Raw genomic sequence first — 12,255 nt, forward strand, 5'->3', positions numbered from 1 at the left:
ACAAGTGTCCAATGTAGTCCCTCAGAAACTACCTTTGCAAAATTCTGACCATAGGAGAAAGCTGACACGGCTGACTCCGTCTTGGTTCTAGCCTCACAGGCTGGCTCTCTTTGCTCATTTCTGTGCAATTTCTCCCAAGCTTTCTTTGGGAAAAATTGAGTTTATAGTTTAAATCAGGGGTCCCCAACCCCCAGGGCCACAAGACAGGTACTGGTTCATGGCCTGTTAGGAACCCAGCTGAACAGCAGGAGGTGAGCTGCAGGCTTTCAAGCATTACCATCTTGTCAGATCAGCATCAGCATTAGATTCTCATCGGAGCTCAGACCCTATTGGGAACTGAGCATGTGAGGCATCCAGATTGCGCACTCCTTATGAGACTCTAACTAATGCCTGATGACCTCAGGTGGAACAGTTTCATCCAGAAACCATCCACCACCCCCTTCCATTCCATGGAAAACTTGTCTTCCATGAAACCAGTCCCCGGTGCCAAAAAGGTTGGGGACAGCCAAAAAGGTTGGTTTAAATGATAACCTTCCCCAAAACTAAATTACCCCTGTAAAACTAATGAAAGGCCACCGAGTTTGAAGGATGAAAGGGGCCTGAATTCTACTAAGATGTATGCCTCATTAAATAATTACCAGCCATTATTCCAGACGTCACAAGATTTGCAGCTTCCCCAATTACTACTGTGAAGAACATCACTACTGTAGAACCTAAGATTGGCCTCTTGAGATGTCTTTTCAGGCTTTTGCATGTCTGACTACTGGATGGCACCATTTGGCCAGAAAATCAACCAGTCCCTTAGCCCCCACCCAGAAGCTGACTCAATGCAGGAGGGCCATTTTCCACACCCCTGTGATTTCATCCCTAACACTCCGCACTGCCCAAACCCTAGCCCCCCCTCCCCACCAAACTATCTTTGAAAAATCCCTTACCTCCAAGCCTTCAGTGAGATCGATTTGAGTAATAACTCTGTCTCCCACAGGTTGTGGCTGGCCTGTGTCAATGAAACTCTTTACTGCAATGCCGTGGTCTCCATGAATTGATTTTGTGTGTATATTAGGCAGGAAGAACCCATCAGGCGGTTACATCTGCAGGATGGTGCCAGTTCTTTCCACAAAGGCTGGTCAGATACCCAGAAAGTATTTCTCCACTACTGCCTGGACAATGTGTCTCCCTGTCAGTATNCCTATCCCTCATTTTCAATATTTTGCCATGCCTTCCAGTGGCCTAACTGGCCGCCATGCCACAGAATCTTTACTTTATGGTCTCCAAGGAGAATTCTCCCCTCAATGTTTTGTGATTTGAACAATGGAATAGAATCTGATACTGGTGGGCCAGGGGAGGTTCCCAGATCTGGTTTGACCTTGATCATAGCTGTGGTGTCCAGGCTCTTGACACCATCTGGAGAATGAAGTCAAGGATGAGTCAGCAAATAGTGAAAGAAGAGATTTATTGCAAAGCAAAAAGTACACACTCAAGAAACGTGAGTTCGGGCATACCCGAGAGAGAACAATGGGTTCTGGGGTTTCATCTTGATGGGTTTCTTTAACCAAAGAGTGGAATATTCATGAAAATTCTTGGGTAAAGGTGGAGATGTCTCAGAACTGTGGTGCCATTCATTTTTACATCAAATATTGGTCTCAGAACTGTCATGGTGCTGGTGGGTATGTGATTTATGTTAATCACATGTTAATGAGCATATATTGTTAATGAGCATATATGTTATGAACATATAATGAGGGCCTAGGTAAAACCTGTGTCACATCCAGCACCACGTTGGGTTTAGTCAGTCTTAGCCAGCTTGGTCCACAACCTGGTTTTTCAGCATCTTCTCAGCCCATAGCCTCAAGTCATGTAAATCTGCTGCCTAGAATTTGTTATCCTGTGACCATTCTGTATTATTCCTGTCTCAAATCTACTTGTAAATATTCAAATGGTCTTTGACTTGGGCATGCCAACTTTGCTTACTTCACAGTGTTTCTTGCATTATAATCCAATATAAGAAAAGATGATCCAGACATGTGTTAAACATCTCAAATAAGATGGATCCCAGGTATTCGTGTCAAATTTGGATTATTTTGGTTTTTGTCTTTGCAGAATATAAAATACTAACATGAGGTAAGCACTAAGGTCTGGAGATGGCTGTGCAAGAGATGACAAAGTCCAACACCACGCTTGAGTGTCCAATCACCTCTTCTGGGGCAGCATATTTTTCTACAGTACTGAATTTGGAAAGGAAAAAAAAACTACGAGATTCATGAAACTGGACAACTGTCTTTATAACATTACCAGTGATAAAAGCAGTAAGGAAGGCTGGTTTACAGTCATCTGAGCAGCCTCTTCAGTTTCATAAATATGGTTTCTTGCTGATATTGAATGGCTTCCAATTTCAAGCGTAATGCTACATTACATGGCTAAGGGTGTGAAGAGAACCGATTTCTTTTGCAATCTTAAACGTTCTAGTCCGCGAATTAAAAGCCATTATTTGAAGAAGGGTGCCCATGCTCCAGCTGGCCGCCCAACGGTTGCTTCACAACGCAGGCTAAAGACCCGCTTCTTTGGGAGAAAACAGATGCGGGGGCGGGAGGGAAAAAGGGAGAGAAAGACGTCACTTCCTCTTGCCGGCTCCGGCAGCGGGCTGGTCGGCTAAGTGACAGAAAAGCAGACGGGGACTGGGAAAGGCACTGTCGGTGACATCACGGAGAGGGCGACTTCTATGTAGATGAGGCAGCGCAGGGGCTGCTGCTTCGCCACCTGCTGCTTCGCCACGAAGGAGTTCCCGTGCCATGAGAGCGAGTTCAGGACCGCTGGTCGGAACTGAGAGTCCCAGCTGTGTGTCAGGGCTAGGAGGGCTCGGGAGTGCGCGGGCCAAGTGACCGTGCGTGTAAAGGGTGAGGCGTGTGGGGCTGTGGCGGGGCGGAGGTGCAGAAACTCATACTTACCTGGCAGGGGAGATACCATGATCATGAAGGTGGTTTTCCCAGGGCGAGGCTTATCCATTGCACTCCGGATGTGCTGACCCCTGCGATTTCCCCAAATGTGGGAAACTCGACTGCATAATTTGTGGTAGTGGGGGACTGCGTTCGCGCTTTCCCCTGAATTTTTTGTCGTTTAAAGAATAGATCATACGCTAAAAGTTATTTTTACTGGTTTGGGTCTTGGGTGGCGTCTTAAGGGTTAATTTTTGTACTCGGAAGGCTGGGGAACAGAAAGGAACATGTCGCCATTCTTTATCCCGCAAGAGAAATATGAAGCGACAGCCCTTGTGAGCTCACATTCTTTATCCCGCAAGAGAAATATGAAGCGTCAGCCCTTGTGAGCCTTTTTAATACAACCTAACTAGTGCGAATGCTGTACGCTGTACGCTCTTCCCTTTCTAAGATGGACTGCTTCTTGCAGAGCCATGGTTTCCAGTCTCTTGGGTCCTCAGGCTGTGTAAAAATCTTCGTGTTTTCCTGAGCCCCAGTCACTTTTACACAGACTCTGCTTCTAACCGCAGCCCCCACAGGAGTTTGTAAGATTTTTGTGCTAGCCCTATTGCTTGTGGACCAAGGAACCTCGCCCGAGACCGCCGGCGGGACTTCCCTGGACCCACTTAGAGGACCGGTGAACTTCGCCCAAGAGCCCTGACCCGTTGGTCAATAAAGTTCTTTCTTTCCTACCACTTGACTCCAGCGCCTCTTTCCTGACTGAAAGAGATTAAATAAATCAGGTGGTGCCCAAACCCGTGAGGAGACCTCCTCAGGGTTCCCCAAGGTCCGAGGAGCCTCCTCCTTCCACCCCGCGGATGGACCAGGACCCAAATAACTGCTTTCTACCAATCCATTCCTCCAGAATCTCCTGGGGTAAGTGCCCTTTGTCTTTCTTTCCCACTCCTTGGCCAAGAAGTCCTGCGCAGGCCCGAGGCCACCCTTAAGGTCACCAGGTGACCCATAGGAAGTCTTCTGAGACAGAGACGTCTGCTCAGAAGTCTCTCCATCCACTTACGGCTCCACAAGCCGCAGGTCTCTAGTGATTCCAAAGGACGCTTTGGAGTCAGCCAGAGCCCGGTTTCCATTAGCCAAAGAAAGGCAATGGGTAATCCCCAGTCCAAAATTCCAGGAGACACCCCTTTAGGGTGTTTATTAGGCAACCTAAAAACCCTACAATTAGAGCAGGATCTAAAGCGAAAGCGACTAATTTTCCTCTCCACTGTGGCGTGGCCGCAATATAAACTAGACAATCAGTCCCAATGGCCACCTGAAGGCACCCTAGATTGTAATATTTTAATCGAGCTCGGCAATTTTTGCCAGCGCCTAGGCAAGTGGTGTGAAATAAATTATATACAAGGATTTTGGGATTTACGCTCTCGACCAGATTTATGTAGCCAATGCTCCTTGGCCCAAGTCATGTTGGCCAGGGCTGGGGTCCCCGTGGGGTCGGACAAAGAGAAGTCATCCTTCCTGTCCTACCTGTCCGAGGATCTCGGAAACTCCCATTTCAGACCTCCAGCAGCCGCCTCCCCTCCCCTTCCACCCTACACTCTGCCCCCTTGCAATTCCGCCTCTACCTTGGCTCCACCTGCCTCCCCTTCCCCCGCCCCCTCAGCACCTCCCTCTTGCCACCTTGATTCACCCATATCCTCTCACACCCGTTCCAAAGATTGTTCAGGCCCTGCTGTTACCCCCACTCCTACCCCTCAACCCCCTACGGTTCTGGCCCCCCTACGCGAGCTGGCGAGCTGGCCGGTGCAGAAGGTATAGTCAGGGTCCATGTCCCTTTCTCACTAGCAGATCTTTCCACGATTGAAAAACGCTTAGGAGACTTCTCTGCCAACCCTACGGTTTATACCAAAGAATTCAGGTACCTGTGCCAGGTCTACGATCTAACCTGGCACGACCTCCATGTCATTCTTATCTCTACTCTAAACCCTGAGGAGCGAGAGCGCATCCTAGCGGCAGCCAGGCAGCATGCAGATCAGTTACACTTAACGGATGCTGCTGTTCCAGTAGGGGAACAAGAAGTCCCATCTATTGACCCAGAGTGGGACTACCAAGTAGGCCAGCCGGGTCGCCGAAGGCGAGACATCATGACCCAATGCCTCCTGGCAGGTATGCAGGCGGCCTCAAACGAAATAGTTAATTTTAATAAATTAAAAGAAATTATTCAAGGTCCAGATGAAAATCTGGCCACATTCTTAAATAGGCTAACAGAGACTTTAACCCAGTATACCCGATTAGACCCAGCCTCCCCAGCCGGGGACATTATCTTGGCATCTTATTTTATTTCACAATCGGTCCCAGATATCAGGAAAAAACTCCAAAAAGCCGAAGATGGTCCTCAGACCCCATCCAAGATTTAGTCAAGCTAGCTTTTAAAGTTTTTAATTCGCGAGAAGAGACAGCTGAGGCCCAGAGACAAAATAGGGCCAAACAGAAGGCAGCCCTCAATGCCCAAGCACTAGTGGCAGCCCTGCAACCTTATCTCAATCCCAGGCCAGGAGGTAAGCCTACTAAGGCAACAAAGGGGGCCTGTTACAAGTGCGGCAACCCAGGTCATTGGGCTGACAAATGCCCACAGGCCCAACCTACAGGTCCAACAAAACCGTGTTTTAAGTGTGGCAAACGCGGACATTGGGCAAGTCATTGTGCCAATCCTCGCCCGCCATCCACACCCTGCCCGGCTTGCCAAGAAGAAGGGCATTGGAAGTCAGATTGCCCCACCCTGAAAACGGGCATAGCGTCTCAACGTGATGTCCCTTCTCAGGACCCGGGGAGCTCCTTCCAGCTCTTACACCTAGACGACGACTGAAGGCGCCTGGACTCGGGGACCCCCATCACCCTCGCCGAGCCTCGGGTAACTCTGCAGGTAGCGGGTAAGCCAGTTTCTTTTCTTGTGGATATGGAGGCTACCTACTCTGTTTTGCCATCATTTAGTGGACCTAGTCACCCATCTCACATTTCAGTTATAGGAGTTGGAGGCACTCTGTCTAGTCCTCTTAGAACACCACCTCTTAATTGCTGCCTGGCCAATAACTATTTTGCACACTCGTTCCTCATCATCCCCTCATGCCCCACTCCTCTACTAGGCTGAGATATCCTAAGTCAACTGAAAGCCTGTATCTCCCTTCCTACTAGCTCCCCCCACCCCGTCTGCCATCTACTTCTAGTATTAACTAACTCAAATGACTCCAACAACCCTACTAACCCTTTCCCTAATTTCCCCATTCCTATAGACCCCAAAGTGTGGGACACCTCCACTCCTGTCGTGGCGGACCATCATCCACCAATACTTATAAAACTTAAAAACCCATCTCAGTTTCCAACCCGCCCACAGTTCTCTCTCTCTCCACAACACTTATGAGGACTAAAACCAATCATTACTAGGTTATTCAGCCAACACATCCTCATCCCCACTCATTCCCCCTGTAACACCCCAATCCTACCTGTAAAGAAGGCAGATGGGACTTTTTGGTTAGTGCAAGATCTTCGTCTTATCAATGAGGCTGTTTGCCCCACGCATCCAGTAGTTCCCAATCCCTATACCCTTCTGTCTCTTATCCCATCTAACACAACACACTTTACTGTGCTAGATCTAAAAGATGCATTTTTCTCTATTCCCTTAACACCCAGATTGTCAGTTTCTCTTTGCCTTTACGTGGGAATACCCAGACACCCATGCCTCCACCCAATTGACATGGACAGTGCTTCCCCAAGGATTCCGAGATAGCCCCCATTTCTTTGGGCAAGCCCTTGCAAAAGACTTGGCCTCCTGTCCTCTTACAAATAGTAAAATTCTCCAATATGTAGATGACCTTTTACTCTGTAGTCCCATGAGACAGGACTCTCTTTTGGACCCTGCAATCCTCCTTAATCATCTAGGATCCAAAGGTTACCGAGTATCCAAATACAAAGCTCAACTCTCACAACAATGTGTCGTATATTTAGGCATTAAAATCACTCCCACAATGCGCTCACTCACCACAGACCATTTTAACTCTAATACAAAATCTTTCTCCTCCCCAAGATGCTAAAGAAATCCAATCCTTCCTAGGCCTAGTAGGGTTTTTCAGACACTGGATTCCTAATTTTGGAATCTTGGCTAAACCTCTATATGCAGCTGTCAAGGAGACTCCCCAAGGACCTTTGTCTAACCCAAAGTTAATCTATAAACATTTCACTCACCTAAAAAACTGCCTTCTCTCACATCCTACTCTCTCACTCCCAGACTTCCAATGCCCCTTCCAGCTTTTCACAGATGAAAGACAAAAAGTTGCTATTGGCCTTTTAGCCCAACCTGTAGGCACCACATACCATCCTGTGGCATATCTATCCAAACAATTAGATCCCACTGTACAAGGGTGGCAGCCCTGCCTTCGGGCCCTAGCAGCAGCAGCCTGTCTAACCCAGGAAGCAAAGAAACTCATCAGAGGCTGCAGCCTGACAGTCTTCTCTACCCACCGCCTTCAAGACCTTATTGCCCACAAAAGTATCAGCCACCTAACCCCGTCCAGGCTCCAACTTTTCCACCTCTTGTTCATAGAAGACTCTACCATTGTCCTAGGAGTCTGCTCCTCTCTAAACCCAGCAACCTTACTCCCCAACCCTCTCAAACAACACCATACTGAACACTCCTGTCCAGAACTTTTAGAGGCCCAACCACCTAGTCACGTGCATTTACATGACCAACCCTTGGAGAGCCCACAGTTAACCCTATTTGTGGATGGCAGTTCCTTTATAAATTCTCAAGGAAACAGGCAGGCAGGATACGCGGTAGTTACATCATCCACTGTCCTAGAAGCTAAGCCTTTACCACAATGAACAACATCACAGCAGGCGGAGCTTACCACACTAACTAGGGCTCTCCTCCTATCTAGAGGAAAAACAGTAAACATATACACAGATTCTAAGTATGCCTTCTTAATTGCACACACCCATTCTGTCATCTGGAAAGAAAGAGGGTTCCTAACCACCTGTGGCACCCCCATAATCAACAAAAAGCAAATACTTAAACTGCTAGACGCTTTATCAGCACCTTCCAAAGTAGTCATCATACACTGTAAAGGTCATCAGACTCCATCTAACCCGGTGGCAGCTGGCAACAATTTTGCTGACACCACTGCCAAATCGGCTGCTGGATTCTCCACCCCTACACTTCCTTCTGTTTGTTTTCTTTCTCCCCAATATAACCCTAATTACACCCAGGAAGAAAAAACCAAACTATTACAAGACTCAACAGCCAGACTAGCCACAGACAATTGGATTTACATCAATAATAAATTAGTTATTCCTAAAACACAACTCCACACCATCTTAAGAGACATACATAATTCCTTACACATAGGACCCAGAGCTCTATATAACCTTCTAAGCCCCCTTATCCACTGCCCTACACTCATGAAACACCTAATTATAATCAACCAACAGTGCTCCACATGCCTCAAGTCAAATCCTCAAGGCGCATTATGCAACTCCCACCCAAGTCACCAACTCAGAGGACACCAAGCAGGCGGAGATTGGCAAATTGATTTTACCCACATGCCAAAACATAAAAAATTCAAATATCTCTTAACCCTCGTTGATACCTTTTCAGGATAGATAGAGGCCTATCCTACCACAGGAGAGACTTTCAATATAGTTGCCTCCATACTCACTGAGCACATTATTCCTAGGTTCGGCCTCCCACTCACCTCCAGTCTGACAATGGCCCAGCCTTCATCTCCAAGGTAGTCCAACAGGTGGCAGCCCTCCTACACATCACCTGGAAACTCCACATCCCTTATAGACCCCAGTCCTCAGGTAAAGTAGAAAAAGCCAACGGACTAATCAAACAACAACTCACCAAACTCTCACTCGAGACTCGACAGTCTTGGGTAACCCTCCTGCCTCTAGCCTTAACCCGGCTGCGGGCCACCCCGCAAAGTCCAACAGGCCTCAGTCCATTCGAACTAGTTTACGGCCGACCCCTCACCTTACAACAGCTGCCTACCCTTTCCTCTCCACTGGCAAATTACTTTCCATACTTAACTCTTTTGAGACAACTACTAAGATAGCATGCAGAACTAGCACACCCACCTCCGACAGGCACTTTTTTTTTTTTTTTTTTTAAACTCACCCCCACTCGCCTCAAGCTCACCAAACTTCCCTAATTAACACGTGCTTCCAGGCCTTTTATGACTATCCCGATTCCTCACCATACTGTACACAAATCTGGCAGAGTTTCAACACATCACCCCAGATCTCTATTTGCCCCCAGACCCCAGCCCAACACAGTGGTTCTCTCGCCTACTCACCTTTGTGGAACACCTCCAGTGGCAAGGCGCATTCTACGCTTACTCAGAAGATGAAGTTTTCTTACTCATTTTTATTACTATCCTTCTACATTCCAACAGCAATTACTAAACCCAACCTTTATATGGAGATTCTCCATAACTGAAACTTGGTCCTCCAACAACAAGCAACATACAGTTCTGCAAGGCACTGCAGACTGCTCACCTCAAGGCTGTCAATCTGCTCTTTCCATAAATTTCTCCCTAACTTCCGTCGCTGATAGATGGGCTCAACCATCCGTCTGTTTCCTACATGACCAGACAGAATACAATTGTAAAAACTATTGGCAGCAAACCAATCTGGGTTGCCCATACAAATATTGCAAAATACACCATTGAATGCTAGATAATACACATGACAGAAAGTTAAGCAGCAAATATCTCTTCACTTACGATGGAAGAAGTGACCCCCTTAAATATCATCTAAACATAAAAGACCCCTGGGACTCCCGATGGGCGGACGGAGTAAAAGGAGGACTTTACGGAGACGGCGTTTGGGACTCATATCCCACTGCCACCCTGTTAATAAAAAGGACACTTGTCCAGCAAAAATCCCTCCCCAAAAATATACAAGTCCTACAAAATTTAACCCCAGTCATAAAGTCACAGGAACAAAACCTACAAGAGCAGTTAAATCCCCCTAATAAAAAAGACCCATTCTCATGGTTAAAACTTGTCTGTCAAGGGCTAAACCTAACACAAACAGCTAACATAACAAATCTTTCCCACTGCTTCCTCTGTGCCGCTCTTGAAAGAGCCCCCTTAGTGGCAGTTCCCTTACCCACTGCTTTCAAGGCTACAACTGACTCTACCGGCACCCCCCAAAAACCGTCCCTACTCCAAGTCCCACTATACCAAAACCCAGAAAATCCAATCCTTCCTTTCTGCTACTCTGCCCCAAACTCCTCCTGGTGTAATTATACCCAATCGCCCAATAGGACCCAGACAGCTCCCGTTGGAGGTTACTTTTGGTGTAATCAAACCCTCTCTAAAATTCTTAACCCTACATCCATCAGCCAATTCCTTTGCGTCCCGGTGTCTTTAGTTCCTAGCCTAACCCTATATACCAAAGAAGTATTCCAACTGACTTCACAACTTACCACCTCCAACAATAAAATCCAAAAGCGGGCTATTTTTCTTCCCATGGTAATTGGGGTTTCTTTAGCATCCTCCTTAATAGCCTCCGGACTAGGGACAGGGGCGCTTCCCCACTCAGTCCAGTCCACGCGGACCCTCTCTACCCAGGTCCAGGAAGCCATAGAGGCTTCAGCCGAAAGCCTGGCCTCCTTGCAGCGCCAAATGACATCAATAGCTCAGGTGGCAGCATAAAATAGGCGGGCATTAGATCTTCTTACAGCTGAAAAAGGAGGAACATGCCTCTTCCTAGGGGAGGAGTGTTGCTACTACACAAATGAATCAGGTCTAGTTGATACCAATGTCCAAACATTAAACAAAATCAAAAAGGAGCTCCAGAAATTTAACGTCCCCTTAACCCCTGGACCACCAGTATGGCTGCTACCTGTAGTACAGCAGATGCTTCCATTCTTAATCCCCATGCTAATCCTCTGTCTTATGTTATGTCTTGCTCCTATTCTAATAAAATTTCTCCGAGCCAGGATCCAAGAAATCACCCGAGTCACCTTCAGTCAAATGCTCCTGCATCCCTACACCCAACTGCCAACCTCAGACCCCAACTATGCCCCTTAACAGCAGGAAGCAGCCAGCCAGACAACGGCGCCCCAAATTCTTATAATCAATAAGAGGTTGGACTGTCTGGGTGAAGGGGAAAAGGAGAAGATGGAGGAAGGTGAACAGAAAAGATGCAGCCCTTAACTACTTCTGGGTACTTCATCATCCAACTTAACCGCGCGCAGGAAAATGCTGCCCACGCCGGGTAAAAAAGCAGACCAACTGAGCAGGCGCTATGTGACCTCAATTTGAGAAAACGGAAACTTACTACGGAGACGCCGGTGGCACGCCCTTATCCCACCCACTGCCCTCCCATTTCCAAGCCCAGGACATAAAAGGCGCCGCCGGCAGGCGCCAGCGCGAACTTCCTCGGCATTGCTTGTGGACCCAGGAACCTCGCCTGAGAGCCCTGACCCGTTGGTCAATAAAGTTCTTTCTTTCCTACCACTTGCCTCCAGCGCCTACCTGTTTCCTGACTAAAAGAAATTAAATAAATCAAGTACCCTGGCAAATTCCTTAATACCCCTTCTCAAACGGCACTGTAAATTCATCTCTTTTTATCTCCCAGAAGTATCTAATTGGTTTTGTCCCTGCACTACATGAATACTAGTATCCACTACAGAAGAAAACCCCAGGCCTAGCGATGGCAGTTCTGGGCGTTGTGCCAGCCTCTCCCAGGGTATGTTTTCTGACCTCACCTACTTCTGATCAACTGAGGTCAGCAGTTCCAGACCAGACTGACCAACATGGCTAAAGTCCGTCTCTACTAAAAATACACACAAAAAAAGAAAAGAAAAAATTAATCCATCTGAGACATATTATTGGAGACAGTAGAATCCTGCATCCAACAGGCACTTGGTGCAGATCTGAACCCATTAAGCTATTGGCTCATCTTCCCTATGTTCTATTAAGTATCGTGAGCAGAAATTGAGCTCTTTAGCTTTTACCCACTAAGTATGGCTATACGGCAGGTCTCTCTCTCTCTCTCTCTCTCTCTGTTTCTCATTTTTGCATCATTTTTTTGCCATCAGTGTGGGTTTTTGGTTTTGATGTTATGAAGTGAATTTCTGGGGACAATCTCTGTTGGGTCGTGTTGATAAGGATTCAGTCCCTGTCTGGACAGCTAATCTGCTCTGTGAGTCTTTTTTTATTGTCTATTTATTGTCCTGAGGATAATGGTATTTCCTGATATTTGAGACTGCAGCAATGATAAGTTGTTCATATCTTGTCTTTCCAATGTTTGGTAAAAATGTTAT

The 12,255-nt window shown here is 47.1% G+C and overlaps 1 protein-coding gene across 1 annotated transcript; it reads left to right on the forward strand.

Annotated features, from left to right (window-relative positions):
• Positions 1 to 1,321: 1,321 nt before the first annotated feature.
• LOC108542608 (ERV-BabFcenv provirus ancestral Env polyprotein-like) lies at positions 1,322 to 11,393 on the forward strand. The gene is made up of 6 exons (XM_017892683.1): positions 1,322 to 1,486; positions 2,101 to 2,894; positions 3,503 to 3,848; positions 5,749 to 5,857; positions 8,654 to 8,780; positions 9,374 to 11,393. Exon 6 carries the CDS (start codon positions 9,650 to 9,652, stop codon positions 10,637 to 10,639), a length of 990 nt encoding a protein of 329 aa, XP_017748172.1. The 5' UTR covers positions 1,322 to 1,486; positions 2,101 to 2,894; positions 3,503 to 3,848; positions 5,749 to 5,857; positions 8,654 to 8,780; positions 9,374 to 9,649; the 3' UTR covers positions 10,640 to 11,393.
• Positions 11,394 to 12,255: the final 862 nt, after the last annotated feature.

Source organism: Rhinopithecus bieti, unplaced genomic scaffold (assembly GCF_001698545.2).
Source record: "Rhinopithecus bieti isolate Rb0 unplaced genomic scaffold, ASM169854v2 scaffold_23402, whole genome shotgun sequence".
Lineage (NCBI taxonomy): Eukaryota > Metazoa > Chordata > Mammalia > Primates > Cercopithecidae > Rhinopithecus > Rhinopithecus bieti.